Source organism: Berghia stephanieae, chromosome 3, assembly GCF_034508935.2.
Source record: "Berghia stephanieae isolate SIO BIC M18660-M18661 chromosome 3, UCSD_Bste_1.3, whole genome shotgun sequence".
NCBI lineage: Eukaryota > Metazoa > Mollusca > Gastropoda > Nudibranchia > Aeolidiidae > Berghia > Berghia stephanieae.
Window position 1 is genome coordinate 85923192 of NC_088362.1, and position 17500 is coordinate 85940691.

Below are 17500 nucleotides of genomic sequence, written 5' to 3' on the forward strand. Positions count from 1 at the left end.
TCATCCATAATATATGCTTGTACGTCCTACTACTACCATATTTATGTCACCTTATGGTCCATTACGTAACCCCTATATATGTATATATATATATATATATATGTATTACACACCAAACGTTAATACACACACGCACACACACACACACACACACACACACACACACACATATATATATATATATATATATCCTCTCATCATGGATAGTGTAAAGAATCATTATTTTATTGTAAACGACTCATTCCAGTTTGCAGGAACACAGCTAATTGTGGATTTAATCAAGTGAGAAATCCACAAACCTGTCAGTGTGTGAGCAGAGGATGTACAAATCAGTGTCCGGTGTATTCTAGCCGTACAGCTCAATGTACTTGTGTATGTAATTCTGGACGTATCATGCGAAACAACCAATGTGGTATGTATAGTGGATACGTAACTCAAAACCTTTTTGTTGCTTTTTCGTGAAATATTTTGATTAATCGAAGGTATTAGATGATCATGAGTTATCAGCTAATAACCGATAAGTTAACGGCAACGGTCATACACTCGTGGCAAATGGTGTTTTCTAACCTCTGACCCTCGGCATTGAATCAAATGTTCTCCCCTCAATTTAATACTTAAATTTTTAAAAACCTTATTCTCAAATACTGACTGATTTTTGCTGCTCAAACAATTATAAAGTGACCCAACACCCAAACCATGAGCCACTAAATCGTATAATTTGAATCGACAAACACTATACACACAAGTCAAATGTGCAATGTCAACCACAATAAAATAACGTTAGTTAACAACCATTAGAAAGACCGAATTGATCTATTTAAATAAATTGTAAGTTTTTAACCTCAGACTAGATATTCATCACATACACAACATTAATTTGTTGTTATTCTACAGCTTTTGCTTTTATTATTACTATTATATACAGTTTGTCCCACAAATTGTCCATTGGACGCGACACAAGACGTAAACTGTGGATGCCAGTGTCAGAACGTTAACAAGGTTTACAGAGGAAATGCTTGTGGTGAGTAAATTCAACTGATTCCTTAAAACTGAGATTTAGGCCACTGTATATTTTGCATCGTTATTCTAGAACATGTTATCAAATATCATTTCAGTGTTTTCCAGTCTTTTTTACTTTCATTGGATCGTAGGAACGAAGGAAGAGCCTGACCTTGGGAGGGCTACCTCCGAGGTTACGAAATATTCAATATTGGTCAACAACTGTATTAATGCACCCCAGTTGTACAATTTTCTATAAAATTATCGTTAAAGTCAGAAAATATCAGACGAGTAAATATCATTTTACAGAAAGTCGAAATTAAAAGTAGTTTGACTTTATTTTAATTTAAAATGTCAACAAAGAAAACAATAAAAGCATACAAAAAAAAAAGATCACATTCTTGCGTATTACTCCCCCTAGTTAAAAAAAATCAATACAGTGATAATATCCAGTTTTTGACCTATTATTGGATTTTCGGACCAATGTTAAAATTTACAATTTTTTCATTCATTTCTTTGTTGTTTTTAAATCGAGTTATATAAATCGACCCAATCATGAAATTGTTGCTGCTTGAAGCTCGAGGGCCAAAACAACGATAAGCATTGAATTGTAATCTTCAATTTATATAACGACGACAGAAACTGTGGACGTTTCAGGCTTCCTATTTATCAACTAAACAGGATGAATGAAACACTACAGACGAATGACAAAATTAATATGCTAATTGTCAATAAGGATCTTCCATCCTCACTCTTTTACGTCCCTTTATTCATAATATATGCTTGTACATCCTACTACCACCATATTTATGTCACCTTACGTAACCCCTATATATGTATGTATATATATATATATATATATATAATATGTATATATGCCCTTAATAGTGGATCGACAACTATCCTTTTTCGGACACATAGTAAGGAAAGATAAGAATGAATACCTGGCAAGTTGTGGAAAAATACCTGGTAAACGCGCCCGGGGGAGACAAAGAAAAACACTCATAGACCAACTGAAGGGCTTCACCAGCCTAACAATCCAAGAGCTGTTTGAAAAGGCAAGAGACAGGGAGGAATGGAGAGAATAATTCATGCAGTATCCGAAGCCTGGACCAGGCATGGAACCTAGAAGAAGAAAAGATATATATATATATATATATATATATATATATATATATATATATATATTTACACACCCAACGTTAATACACACACACACACACACACACATATATATATATATATATATATATATATATATATATATATATATATATATATATATATATATCCCCTCATCATGGATAGTGTAAAGATTCATTATTTTATTGTAAATGACTCATTCCAGTTTGCAGGAACACAGCTAATTGTGGATTTAATCAAGTGAGAAATCCACAAACCTGTCAGTGTGTGAGCAGAGGATGTACAAATCAGTGTCCGGTGTATTCTAGCCGTACAACTCAATGTACTTGTGTATGCAATTCTGGACGTGTCATGCGAAACAACCAATGTGGTATGTATAGTGGATACGTAACTCAAAACCTTTTTGTTGCTTTTTCGTGAAATATTTTGATTAATCGAAGGTATTAAATGATCATGAGTTATCAGCTAATAACCGATAAGTGAACGGCTGAACGGTCATGCAATCGGGGCAAATGGTGTTTTCTAACCTCTGACCCTCGGCATTGAATCAAATGTTCTCCCCTCTATTTAATACTTAAATCTTTAAAAACCTTGTTCTCAAATACTGACTGATTTTTGCTGCTCAAACAATTATAAAGTGACCCAACACCCAAACCATGAGCCACTAAATCGTATAATTTGAATCGTCAAACACTATAACACACAATAGTGCAATGTCAACCACAATTAAATAACGTTAGTAAACAACCATTAGAAAGACCGAAATGATCTGATTAACCTCAGACTAGATATTCATCACATACACAACATTAATTTGTTGTTATTCTACAGCTTTTGCTTTTATTATTACTATTATGTACAGTTTGTCCCACAAATTGTCCATTGGACGCGACACAAGACGTAAACTGTGGATGCCAGTGTCAGAACGTTAAAAAGGTTTACAGAGGAAATGCTTGTGGTGAGTAAATTCAACTGATTCCTTAAAACTGAGATTTAGGCCACTGTATATTTTGCATCGTTATTCTAGAACATGTTATCAAATATCATTTCAGTGTTTTCCACAGTCTTTTTTACTTTCATTGGATCGTAGGAACGAAGGAAGAGCCCGACATTGGGAAGGCTACCTCCGAGGTTACGAAATATTCAATATTGGTCAAAAACTGTATTAATGCACCCCAGTTGTACAATTTTCTATAAAATTATCGTTAAAGTCAGAAAATATCAGACGAGTAAATATCATTTTACAGAAAGTCAAAATTAAAAGTAGTTTGACTTTATTTTAATTTAAAATGTCAACAAAGAAAACAATAAAAGCATACAAAAAAAGATCACATTCTTGCGTATTACTCCCCCTAGTTAAAAAAAAATCAATACAGTGATAATATCCAGTTTTTGACCTATTATTGGATTTTCGGACCAAAGTTAAAATTTACAATTTTTTCATTCATTTCTTTGTCTTTATAAATCGAGTTATATAAATCGACCCAATCATGAAATTGTTGCTGCTTGAAGCTCGAGGAACAAAACAACGATAAGCATTGAATTGTAATCTTCAATTTATATAACGACGACAGATACTGTGGACGTTTCGGGCTTCCTATTTATCAACTAAACAGGATGAATGAAACACTACAGACGAATGACAAAATTAATATGCTAATTGTCAATAAGGATCTTCCATCCTCACTCTTTTACGTCCCTTTATTCATAATATATGCTTGTACATCCTACTACCACCATATTTATGTCACCTTACGTAACCCCTATATATGTATGTATATATATATATATATATATATATATATATATATATATATTTACACACCCAACGTTAATACACACACACATATATATACATATATATATATATATATATATATATATATATATATATATATATATCCCCTCATCATGGGTAGTGTAAAGATTCATTATTTTATTGTAAATGACTCATTCCAGTTTGCAGGAACACAGCTAATTGTGGATTTAATCAAGTGAGAAATCCACAAACCTGTCAGTGTGTGAGCAGAGGATGTACAAATCAGTGTCCGGTGTATTCTAGCCGTACAACTCAATGTACTTGTGTATGCAATTCTGGACGTGTCATGCGAAATAACCAATGTGGTATGTATAGTGGATACGTAACTCAAAACCTTTTTGTTGCTTTTTCGTGAAATATTTTGATTAATCGAAGGTATTAAATGATCATGAGTTATCAGCTAATAACCGATAAGTGAACGGCTGAACGGTCATACAATCGGGGCAATGATGTTTTCTAACCTCTGACCCTCGGCATTGAATCAAATGTTCTCCCCTCTATTTAATACTTAAATCTTTAAAAACCTTGTTCTCAAATACTGACTGATTTTTGCTGCTCAAACAATTATAAAGTGACCCAACACCCAAACAACGAGCCACTAAATGGCATAATTTGAATCGACAAACACTATAACACACAATAGTGCAATGTCAACCACAATAAAATAACATTAGTAAACAACCATTAGAAAGACCCAAATGATCTGATTAACCTCAGACTAGATATTCATCACATACACAACATTAATTTGTTGTAATTCTACAGCTTTTGCTTTTATTATTACTATTATATACAGTTTGTCCCACAAAATGTCCATTGGACGCGACACAAGACGTAAACTGTGGATGCCAGTGTCAGAACGTTAACAAGGTTTACAGAGGAAATGCTTGTGGTAAGTAAATTCATCTGATTCCTTAAAACTGAGATATAGGCCACTGTGTTTTTTGCGTCGTTATTCTAGAACATGTTATTGAATATCATTTTAGTGTTTTCCACAGTTTTTTTTACTTTTATTGGATCGTAGGAACGAAGGAAGAGCCCGACCTTGAGAGGGCTACCTCTGAGGTTACGAAATATTCAATATTGGTCAAAAACTGAATTATTACACCCTAGTTGTACAATTTCCTATAAAATCATCGTTAAAGTAAGTAAATATGAAAATATCAGACAAATAAGTAACATTTTGAATAAGTCGATATTAGAAGTAGCTAAACTTTATTTTCAATTAAAGTGTCAACAAAGAAAACAACAACAACAACAAAAAAAAAACAAAAACATTGAAATAAAAAGATCACATTGTTGCGTATTACTCCTATTTTTTTTAAAAAAAGATTATCAATATAGTTATACTGTAAGTTTTTCTTGGATTATCGGATCAAGGATAAAATATACAATTAATTCATTTCTTCGTCTTTATAAATTGAGTTATTTTTATCGACCCAATCATGAAAATGTTGCGCTTGAAGCTCGAAGAACAAAACAACGAGAAGTATTGAATTGTAAGATTCAATTTATAAGACGAAGACAGATACTGTGGACGTTTCGGGTTTTCCAATTATCAGCTAAACAGGGTGAATGAAGCACAACAGAGGAACGAATAATAATGTAATAGTTGTCAATAAATAACTTCCATCCTCGCTGTTTTACGTGGGGTCATCCATAGATTATGGTTATACATCTTAATAATATAATATTTATGTCACCTTATAATTCATGTGGTAACCAATATATATATATATATATATATATATATATATTCATACACACGCACACACACACACATATAAGGAAATATACGTACATACACACACATAAACACGCACACACACACACAGTCACATATATATATATATATATATATATATATATATATATATATATATATATATATTCCCCAATATGTAAAACTGTAAAGATTAAATATTTTATTTTAAACAAATCTTTCCAGTTTGCAGGAACACAGCTAATTGTGGATTGAATCAAGTGAGAAATCCACAAACCTGTCAGTGTGTGAGAAAGGCATGTACTATTCAGTGTCCGGTGTATTCCAGTCGTACAGCTCAATGTACTTGTGTATGTAATTCTGGACGTGTCATGCAAAATAACCAATGTGGTATGTATGGTGGATACCTGATTCAAAGCCATTTTTGTTGCTTTTTCGTGAAATATTTTAATTAATCGAAGATATGAGATGATCAATATTTATCAGCTAATAACCGATAAGTGAACGGCTGAATGGTCAAATACTGCGGGGAAATTGTGTTTTCTTACCTCTGACCCTCTGCGTTCAATTCAATGTTCTCATCTTGACTTTAAAATTTGTGTTAAAAGACTCATATTTTCAAATACTAATGGAGTATTGCTGCTCAAATAATTATAATGGGAACTAACATCCAAACCACAAACCACTACATCGTTTAATTTGGATCGAAAAATACTATATCACACAATAGTGCAATATCAACCGCAATGAAATAACTTCAGCACAATACTGCTAAAATACCGAAATGATCTGAGTTAAAAATTGTAATTTATTAGCCTCAGACTAGATAGATATACATCACATACTCAACATTATGTTCTTTGTAATTCTACAGCTTTTGATATTATTATTACTTTTTGTTATAAACAGTTTGCCCCACAAATTGTCCATTGGACGCGACACAAGACGGTAACTGTGGATGCCGGTGTCAGAACGTTAATAAGATTTACAGAAGAAATGCTTGTGGTAAGTGAATTCACCTAATTCCTTAAAACTAAGTTATATGACACTGTGAATTTTGCGCCGTTATATAGAACATGTTATTAAAAATCATTTCAGTATAATACACAGTTTTCTACTTTTATGGGATCTTCGAACCAAAGGATGAGCCCGACCTTGCGAGGGCTACCACCGAGGTTACGAAATATTCATTATAGATCAAAAACTGTATTATAACACCCCAATTGTACAATTTCCTATAAAATCATCGTGAAAGTCAGTAAATATGAAAATATCATACAAGTAAATATCATTTTACAGTAAGTGGATATTAGAAGTAGACTTTATTTTAACTTAAAGTGTCAACAAAGAAAACAACAACAACAACAACAACAACAACAACAACAACATAAAAAACAAAGCAAAATAATCAAACAAAATGATCACACTGTTGCGTATTCCTCCGCTTGATTGTTTTTTAAAATGATCAATATAGTTATACTGCACAGTTTATGTTGGAATTTCGGACCAAAGATAAAATATACAATTAATTCATTTCTTCGTCTTTATAATTCGAGTTATTTTTATCGACTTATCATGAAAATGTTGCGCTTGAAGCTCGCACAACAAAACAGCGATAACTATTGAAATGTAAGATTCAATTTATATAACGAAAATAAATACTGTGGACGTTTCCGGTTTTCCAATTATCAGCTAAACAGGGTGAATGAAACACTACAGAGGAACGAATAATAATGGACTGGTTGTCAATAAATAAATTCCATCCTCGCAGTTTTACGTAGGTCATCCATAGAATATGCTTATACATCTTAATAATACAATATTTATGTCACCTTATGATTCATTAAGTAACCAATATATATATATATATATATATATATATATATATATATATATATATATATATATATAATATATATATACATACATATTTATAAACGCAAACACACAAACACACGCAAATATACGTACATACACACATATACACGCACACACACACATATATATTATATATACATATAGACTATATATATATATATATATATATATATATATATATATATATATATAAAAATATATATACACATAAATATAAAATACAAGTGGGATCACTCACTTATATGTGGCCAAAACAAATGTTTCTGTGGCTTTCATCCACGTCGTCAGTTGGCATATTGTCCGCAGAACTACTTTTATTCCCTTTTAAATCTGAAGTAAGAATACAAGGATGGAAACATCGATCTAAAAGGTAATAAAATTTATCCTGCGGACAAAATGCCAACTGACGACGTGGATGAATGCCACAGAAACATATGTTTTGGCCACATATAAGTGAGTGATCCCATTTATATTTTATATTAGCTCTATCCATCATTATCGAGCACTTTCGTACATACGAGTACCCACCAAAACTCATATATATATATTATATATATATATATATATATATATATATATATATATATATATACATATATATATATCCCCCAACATGTAATACTGGTAAAGATTAATAATTTTATTTTAAACGACTCTTTCCAGTTTGCAGGAACACAGTTAATTGTGGATTGAATGAAGTGAGAAATCCACAAACCTGTCAGTGTGTGAGAAGAGCATGTACAAATCAGTGTCCGGTGTATTCCAGCCGTACAGCTCAATGTACTTGTGTATGTAATTCTGGACGTGTTATGCGAAATAACCAATGTGGTATGTATGATAGATACGTAACTCAAAACCATTTTTGTTGATGTTTCGTGAAATATTTTGATTAATCAAAGGTATTAGATTATCATGAGTTATCAGCTAATAACCCATAAGTGAACAACTGAACGGTCAAACACCCGGAACAAATTGTGTTTTCTAAACTCTGACCCTCGGTATTGAATCAAATGTTCTACGCTCTATTTAAAACTTAGTTTTAAAAAACCTTGATCTCAAATACTGACTGATTTTCGTTGCTCAAACAATTATAAAGTGAACCAACACCCAAACCATTAGCCACTAAATCGTTTAATTTGAACCGACAAACACTATAACACTGGTGCAACCACAATAAAATAACATTAGTAAAATGCTATTAGAAATACCGAAATGATCTGAATAAATAAATTGTATTTTATTAGCCCCTAGACTAGATATTCAGCACATACTCAACATTATTATCTTTGTAATTCTACAGCTTTTGCTATTAATATTCCTTTTTATTATAAACAGTTTGTCCCACAAATTGTCCATTGGACGCAACACAAGACGTAAACTGTGGATGTCGGTGTCAGAATGTTAACAAGATTTACAGAGGCAATGCTTGTGGTAAGTATATTCACCTGATTCCTTAAAACTGAGATAAACGACACTGTGTATTTTGCGCCGTTATAAAGAAGATGTTATTAAATACCATTTCAGTATTTTACAGTTTTGACTTTTATGGGATCTTCGAACCGAAGGATGAGCTCGAGGTTACGAAATATTCAATATTGGTCAAAAGCTGTATTACAGCACCCCAGTTGTACAATGTTCTATAAAATTATCGTTAAAGTCACAAATAAGAAAATATTAGACAAGTAAATATCATTTTACAGTAATTCGATATTAGAAGTAGACTTTATTTTAACTTAAAGTGTCAACAAAGAAAACAACAACAACAACAACAACAACAACAACAACAACAACAACAACAACAACAACAACAACAACAACAACAACAATCAAACAAAAAGATTACACTGTTGCGTATTACTCCGCTTGTTTTTTTTTAAATATATCAATATTATAGTTATACTATACAGTTTTTGTTGAATTTTCGGACCAAGGATAAAATATACAATTAATTCATTTCTTCGTCTTAATAAATCGAGTTATTTTTATCGACCCAATCATGAAAATTTTGCGCTTGAAGCTCGCAGAACAAACAACGATAAGTATTGACTTGTAAGATTCAATTTATATAACGAAGACAGATACTGTGGACGTTTCGGGTTTCCTATTTATCATCTACACAGGATGAATGAAACACTACAGAGGAATGAATAATAATGTACTATAGTCAGATTTTTGATAAATGGTGCGTGTTTTTCTGTTTTTTTTCTCTCAGCTGCTCCCCAATGAATAGCTGCAAAAATTTGTATGAACCTCTGAATCAATTTGTCTTAATAAAAATATTTTTTCATGAATTTTAAAACAATAGGAAAGGATTTCGTTTATAACAGCTCTATTAAAATCGATAACAGGTGAGGATGGGAACTCATAGAAGATTTGAATTACCAAAAGTTTGAATTTTCCTCATATCCATTTTGAAGGAATTAGTTAAACTGGAGTGTTCGGTTAATTGAAGCTTAACGATATTATACCTACAATATTTGAATATGAAGCAACGAATGGCAATTATTAACTATCAGGCATCTACATTTTATATCTATCAATACACCCTTACTGGTGAATACAAACGAAAGTGAACATAACGCGCTTCCAATATAATTTTGAGTGCAAAAGTTTGAGAAATAGCGTTTGTTTATGCCAAAAAGGACTAGATAAATTTATGTAGACTGGTCAAAAGTAAAAATTCATTAATTATGAGACAGTGTTTCCACAAATATGTGTTCAACAACAACAACAACAACAACAACAACAGCAACAACAACCAAGAAATACTGGGCACATCAATCAGCACAGTCTGATGACAAGTATGATGAAAAGAGACATGAAACGACTACAAGAAGATTCCGAGCATCGCTCTATCCAATGAAATGTAATTTTTCTCTAGTTTGCGAAGGTTGAGGCATGCCTTTTCTTAGTATATTCTTTGTTATCATTTATTACCTCGTCGGTGAGAGTAAATTTGGTGTTCCTCCTTTCAATCTTTCTCTCTACTTAGGCCCAGTGACCTCGATTGGATTGCGCTCACAGTGATATGAGGGAAGTCGCGCAACCTCGTGTCAAAACTCCCTGATTAAACAGTCTGCTTTGAAAGATGTTTCTGGTTCATTTTCTTTACTAAGGAGAATAGTTAGCATTTTGATAAGTGGTCAGGATATGTAGTACTGTCTGATTAAAACCGTGAAATCATGTCAGCTTTTATATTTGCCAAGTTGGAGCCTTAAAGTGACCATGGGCCAATGCATGGTAGCGTTGTCCAATACAATACAGCCGGGTGCTTCAATGGAGGGCAGCAAACGATATTTAGTCAGTCTTAAAACACCTTTGCATTGACCCCAGAATAATATTCCAGATGATGCAGAGAAAAAAATGGCATGACATCCTTTTAAATATTCTGTATCATCACCACCTGCAAGAATAACAATGATTCTCTGTCCAGAACACATGGGCCTTTTTCTGTTCGAATAATCAGACGTCCAATATTTTTTTCGGATGTATATTTACGCTCACCCATACATCTTTGGATATTATCCATATCAAAGTTATCTATGATCCTTTTCCTGTCACGTCGTTCTAACACGGTGATATCTCTGTCGTATTTCGATAACGAGCTTCTCATGGTTGATTGTGAAATTCCAAAACCATTGCCGTCCTCTTTAGTGACTTATCGATAGATACAACAAGACTTCTTTTTGCAGCTTTACGAAGTGGAACCGATAGAGATTCCGTCCCGTATCGTGTTGTTTAAGAGTCTAATATGTTTTTAAAACCTTTAAAGGCCCTGTTAAACGTTCATGCCTAGACAAAAATGTGTCAAAGTTATATAAACAGTGTTTGTTAATTTGACAATATTGAGTATACGATCACTATTTCAAATGAATTATAGCGAGAGATTTCATATCAGTCTATGGTAATTGCGACATGATGTAGATAATATACCATAAATAATAAATTCAAAATTTAACACAAACTACATAACTGGTATAATTATAATACATAAAGTCATTTGTTATTATTTGGAAAGAAGTATGACGTGAACTCATAATCACTACGTCAGCACAAGAATTTTTGGAAATACGATGAATTCATTCATACTTTGTGGTGCGTAACTTGTTTTCATTCTTTCCATTGTAAAATCTCTAATTTTTTGAATGTCAGCTGTTTTAAAGTAGTTTATTATAGGTCTTAAAGAAGATGACTTTTTTTAATATGGCACCAATGCGGTCCAAAAACTAGATTCAGTTTAGACAAATTGATACAGAGGTTGACAGAAATATTTACAAATTTTGATAGAGGGACAGCTGAGAAAATCCAGAAAAACACGCGCCATTGATAAAAAATCTGACTATAGTTTCAATAAATATCTTTCATCCGCGCTGTTTTACGTCTGGTCACATATAGAATATGCTTATACATCTTAGTAATACAATATTTATGTCACTTTATGATTCATTAAGTAACCAATATATATATATATATATATATATATATATATATATATATATAATTTTACACACGCGCACACACACACAAATATACGTACATACACACATATACACGTACACACAGACACACACATATATATATATATATATAAATATATAATATATGATATATAAATATATCATATATCTACAGAAATTATATATAATATATATATATATAAATATATATATATATATATATATATATCCTCCAACATGTAATACTGGTAAAGATTAATTATTTTATCTTAAACGGCTCTTTCCAGTTTGCAGGAACACAGTTAATTGTAGATTGAATGAAGTGAGAAATCCACAAACATGTCAGTGTGAGAGAAGAGCATGTACAAATCAGTGTCCGGTGTATTCCAGCCGTACAGCTCAATGTACTTGTGTATGTAATTCTGGACGTGTCATGCAAAACAACCAATGTGGTATGTATGGTGGATAGGTGACTCAAACCATTTTGTTGCTGTTTCGTGAAATATTTTGATAAATCGAAGGTATTAAATGATCATAGTTATCAGCTAATAACCGATAAGTGAACGGCCAGCTGAACGGTTATACACTCGTGGCAAATTGTGTTATCTAACCTCTGACTCTCGGCATTGAATTAAATGTCCTCCCATCTATTTAAAACTTAGTTTTTAAAAACCTTATTCTTAAATACTGACTGATTTTCACTGCTAAAAACAATTATAAAAGAAAACAATACCCAAACCGTGAGCCACTAAATCGTATCATTTGGCTCGAGAAACACTATAACACACAATAGTACAATTTCAACCACAAAAAAATAAAGTTAGTAAAATACTATTAGATACACCGAAATAATCAGATTAAATAAATTGTAAGTTTTCAGTCTTCATCACATACTCAACAATAATTTCTTTGTAATTCTACAGCATTGCTATTATTATTACTTTTTATTATAAACAGTTTGTCCCACACGTTGTCCATCGGACACGACACAGGACGTAAACTGTGGATGTCGGTGTCAGAATCTTTACAAGATTTACAGGGGAAATGCTTGTGGTAAGTAAATTCAACTGATTCCTTAAAACTAAGATTTAGGCCACTGTGTATTTTGCGTCGTTATTCTAGAACATGTTATTAAATATCATTTCAGTATTTTCCACAGTTTTCTACTTTTATTGGATCGTAGGAACGAAGGAAGGGCCCGACCTTGGGAGGGCTACCTCCGAGGTTACGAAATATTCAATATTGGTCCAAAACTGTATTACAACACCCCAGTTGTACAATTTCCGATAAAATCATCGTTAAAGTCAGTAAATATTGAAAATATCAGACAAGTAAATATCATTTTTAAAATAAGTCGAGATTAGAAGTAGCAAGACTTTATTTTAATTTAAAATGTCAACAAAGAAAACAACGAAAAAAAAAAAAAAAAAAAAAAAACAATAAAAAAAAACGAAAACAAACAAACCAAAAAATTACACTGATGGGTATTGTAATAATGTCATGTTTTTGACCTATTTTTGGTGTTGCAGACCAATGAAATAATATACAATTCATTCATTTCTTTGTTTTCATAAATCGAGTTATTTTTTATCGACCCAATCATGAAAATGTTGCTTCTTGAAGCTCGAAGAACAGAACAACGATAAGTATTGAATTGTAAGCTTCAATTTATAAGACGAAGACAGATACTGTGGACGTTTCGGGTTTCCCATTTATCAGCTAAATAGGATGAAAAAAAGTACAGACGAATTAATAATATGCTGGTTGTCAAAAAATATCTTCGATCCTCGCTGCTTCACGTCCCGACATTCATAGAATATGCTTATAAGCTACAACCAAACTATGTATGTCACCTTATTATTCATTAAGTAATATATAGATACATATATATAATAATATATATATATATATATAAATATATATATATATATATATAAACTATATATATATTCCCTCATCATGTAAAACTGTAAAGATTAAAATTTTATTTTAAACAACCTTTCCCGTTTGCAGGAACACAGCTAATTGTGCATTGAATGAAGTGAAAATCCACAAAACCTGTCATGTGTGAGAAAGCATGACTATTCAGTTCCGGTGTATTCCAGCCGTACAGCTCAATGTACTTGTGTATGTAATTCTGGACGTATCATGCGAAATAACCAATGTGGTATGTATGATGGATACGTGATTCAAAACCATTTTTGTTGATGTTTCGTGAAATATTTTGATTAATCGAAGGTATTAGATGTTCATGAGTTATCAGCTAGTAACCGATCAGTGAACGGCTGAACGGTGAAACACCCGGAGCAAATTGTGTTTTTTTACCTCTGACCCGCAGCATTAAATCAAAAGTTCTCCCCTCTATTTAAAACATTAAAAAAAACCTTGTTCTCAAATTTCAGACTGATTTTCGTTGCTCAACCAATTATAAAGTGAACCAAGAACGCAAGCCACAAGCCACTAAATGGTATAATTTGAATCGACAAAACTATAACACTGATGCAATGTCAACTACAATAAAATAACAGTCTGATTAAATAAATTGTAAATTATTAGGCCTCAGACTAGATATTCAGAAAATACTCAACATTATTTTCTTTGTAATTCAACAGCTTTTGCTATTTTTTTATTACTTTTTATTATAAACAGTTTGTCCCACAAGTTGTCCATCGGGCACGACACAGGACGTAAACTGTGGATGTCGGTGTCAGAATCTTTACAAGATTTACAGGGGAAATGCTTGTGGTAAGTAAATTCAACTGATTCCTTAAAACTAAGATTTAGGTCACTGTGTATTTTGCGTCTAAATTCTGGAACATGTTATTAAATATCATTTCAGTATGTTCCACAGTTTTCTACTTTTATTGGATCGTAGGAACGAAGGAAGAGCGCGACCTTGGAGGGCTACCTCCGAGGTTACAACATATTCAATATTGGTCCAAGACTGTATTACAACACTCCAGTTGTACAATTTCCTATAAAATCATTGTTAAAGTCAGTAAATATGAAAATATCAGACAAGTAAATATCATTTTCAATAAGTCGATATTAGAAGTAGCTAGACTTTATTTTAATTTAAAGTGTCAACAAAGAAAACAACAACTAAAAAACAAAAAACAAAAAAAACACACACAAAAAAACAAGAAATTAACAACCAAAGCAAAAAATTACACTGATGGGTATTATTCCCCTTTTATTTTAACAAAATTATTCAAAATACTGATAATATCCAGTTCTTGACCTATTATTGGTGTTTCGGACCAAGGATAAAATAGAATTCATTCATTTCTTTGTTTTCATAAATCGAGTTATTTTCATCGACCCAATCATGAAAATGTTGCTTCTTGAAGCTCGAAGAACAGAACAACGATAAGTATTGAACTGTAAGCTTCAATTTATAAGAGGAAGACAGATACTGTGGACGTTTCGGGTTTCCCATTTAACAGCTAAACAGGATGAACAAAAACTACAGACGAATGAATAATATGCTGGTTGTCAGTAAATACCTTCGATCTTCGCTGCTTCACGTCCCGCCATCCATAGAATATGCTTATATGCTACAACCAAACTATGTATGTCACCTTATTATTCATTAAGTAATATACACACACACACGCACACACACAGACACACACACACACACACACACATATATATATATATATATATATATATATGTATATATTCACTCATCGTGTAAAACTGTAAAGATTAAATATTTTATTTTAAACAAATCTTTCCAGTTTGCAGGAACACAGCTAATTGTATTATAATTGTATAATATATATATATTTACACACGCACACACAAACACACACACATATATATGTATATATATATTATATATATATACCTATATATATATATATATATATATATATATATATATATATGTCCCACAACAGGTAATATTGTTAAAGATTAATTATTTTATTTTTAACGACTCTTTTCAGTTTGCAGGAACAATCTTAATTGTGGATTGAATGAAGTGAGAAATCCACAAACATGTCAGTGTGTGAGAAAGGCATGTACAAATCAGTGTCCGGTGTATTCCAGCCGTACAGCCCAATGTACTTGTGTATGTAATTCTGGACGTGTTATGCGAAATAACCAATGTGGTATGTATGGTGGATACGTGACTTAAACTATTTTTGTTGCTGTTTCGTGAAATATTTTAATAAACCGAAGGTATTAGATGGTCATTCGTTATCAGCTAAGAACGGATACGTGAACGGCTGAACGGTCATACACTCGTGGCAAATTGTGTTATCTAACCTCTGACCCCCGGCATTGAATCAAATGTTCTCCCCTCTATTTAAAACTTAGCTGTAAAACACCTTGTTCTCAAATTTCTGACTAATTTTCGTTGCTCAAACAATTATAAAGTGAACCAACACCCAAACCACGAGCCACTAAATGGCATAATTTGAATCGACAAAGATATAACACAATAGTGCAATGTCAACTACAATGAAATAACATTAGTAAAATACTATTAGAATTAACGAAATGATCTGATTAAATATATTGTAATTTATTAGCCCTCAGACTAGATATTCAGAAAATACTCAACATTATTTTCTTTGTAATTCTACAGCTTTTGCTATTATTTTATTACCTTTCATTATAAACAGTTTGCCCCACAAGTTGTCCATTGGACGCGACACAAGACGTTAACTGTGGATGCCGGTGTCAGAATGTTAACAAGATTTACAGAGGAAATGCTTGTGGTAAGTAAATTCAACTGATTCCTTATAACTGAGATTTAAGACACTGTGTATTTTGGGTCGTTCTTCTAGAACATGTTATCAAATACCATTTCAGTATTTTACACAGTTTTTGACTTTTATTGGATCGTCGGAACGAAGGAAGAGCCCGACCTTGGGAGGCCTGCCTCCGAGGTTACAAAATATTGAATATTGGTCAAAAACTGTATTATAACACCCCAGTTGCACAATTTCATATAAAATTATCGTTAAACTAAGTAAATATGAAAATATCAGACAAATAAATATCATTTTGAATAAGTCGATATTAGATGTAGCTAGACTTTATTTTAATTTAAAGTGTCAACAAAGATAACAACAAAAAACAAAAACAAAAACCAAAAACAAAAAACAAAACAAAAAAATTACACTGATGGGTATTACTCCACTTTTATTTTAACAAATTATTCAATATAATGATTATATCCAGTTTTTGAATTATTATTGGATTTTCTGACCAAGGAAAAACTATACATTTAATTCATTTCTTTGTTTTCATAAATCGAGTTGTTTTTATCGACCCAATCATGAAAATGTTGCTTCTTGAAGCTCGAAGAACAAAACAGCGATAAGCATTGAATTGTAATCTTCAATTTATAAGACGAAGACAGATACTGTGGACGTTTCGGGTTTCCAATTTATCGGCTAAACAGGATGAATAAAAACTACAGACGAATGTTGGTTGTCAATAAATATTTTCGATCCTCGCTGCTTC

The 17500-nt window shown here is 32.0% G+C and overlaps 1 protein-coding gene across 4 annotated transcripts in view; it reads left to right on the forward strand.

The window, feature by feature from the left end:
• LOC144968701 (uncharacterized) overlaps positions 1–17500 on the forward strand; it is a 90851-nt gene that overhangs the window by 50220 nt on the left and 23131 nt on the right. Inside the window, exons 15-28 of one of the 4 annotated variants that reach the window (XM_078907302.1) lie at positions 248–412; positions 926–1021; positions 2348–2512; positions 3005–3100; positions 4102–4266; positions 4758–4853; positions 5910–6074; positions 6594–6689; positions 8226–8390; positions 8898–8993; positions 12307–12471; positions 14669–14764; positions 15973–16137; positions 16654–16749. In XM_078907302.1, the coding sequence (XP_078763428.1) occupies positions 248–412; positions 926–1021; positions 2348–2512; positions 3005–3100; positions 4102–4266; positions 4758–4853; positions 5910–6074; positions 6594–6689; positions 8226–8390; positions 8898–8993; positions 12307–12471; positions 14669–14764; positions 15973–16137; positions 16654–16749 (1827 nt within the window). The remainder of the gene's footprint in view (positions 1–247; positions 413–925; positions 1022–2347; positions 2513–3004; positions 3101–4101; positions 4267–4757; positions 4854–5909; positions 6075–6593; positions 6690–8225; positions 8391–8897; positions 8994–12306; positions 12472–14668; positions 14765–15972; positions 16138–16653; positions 16750–17500) is intronic. The other 3 variants (XM_078907303.1, XM_078907304.1, XM_078907305.1) reach the window with 3 other exon arrangements.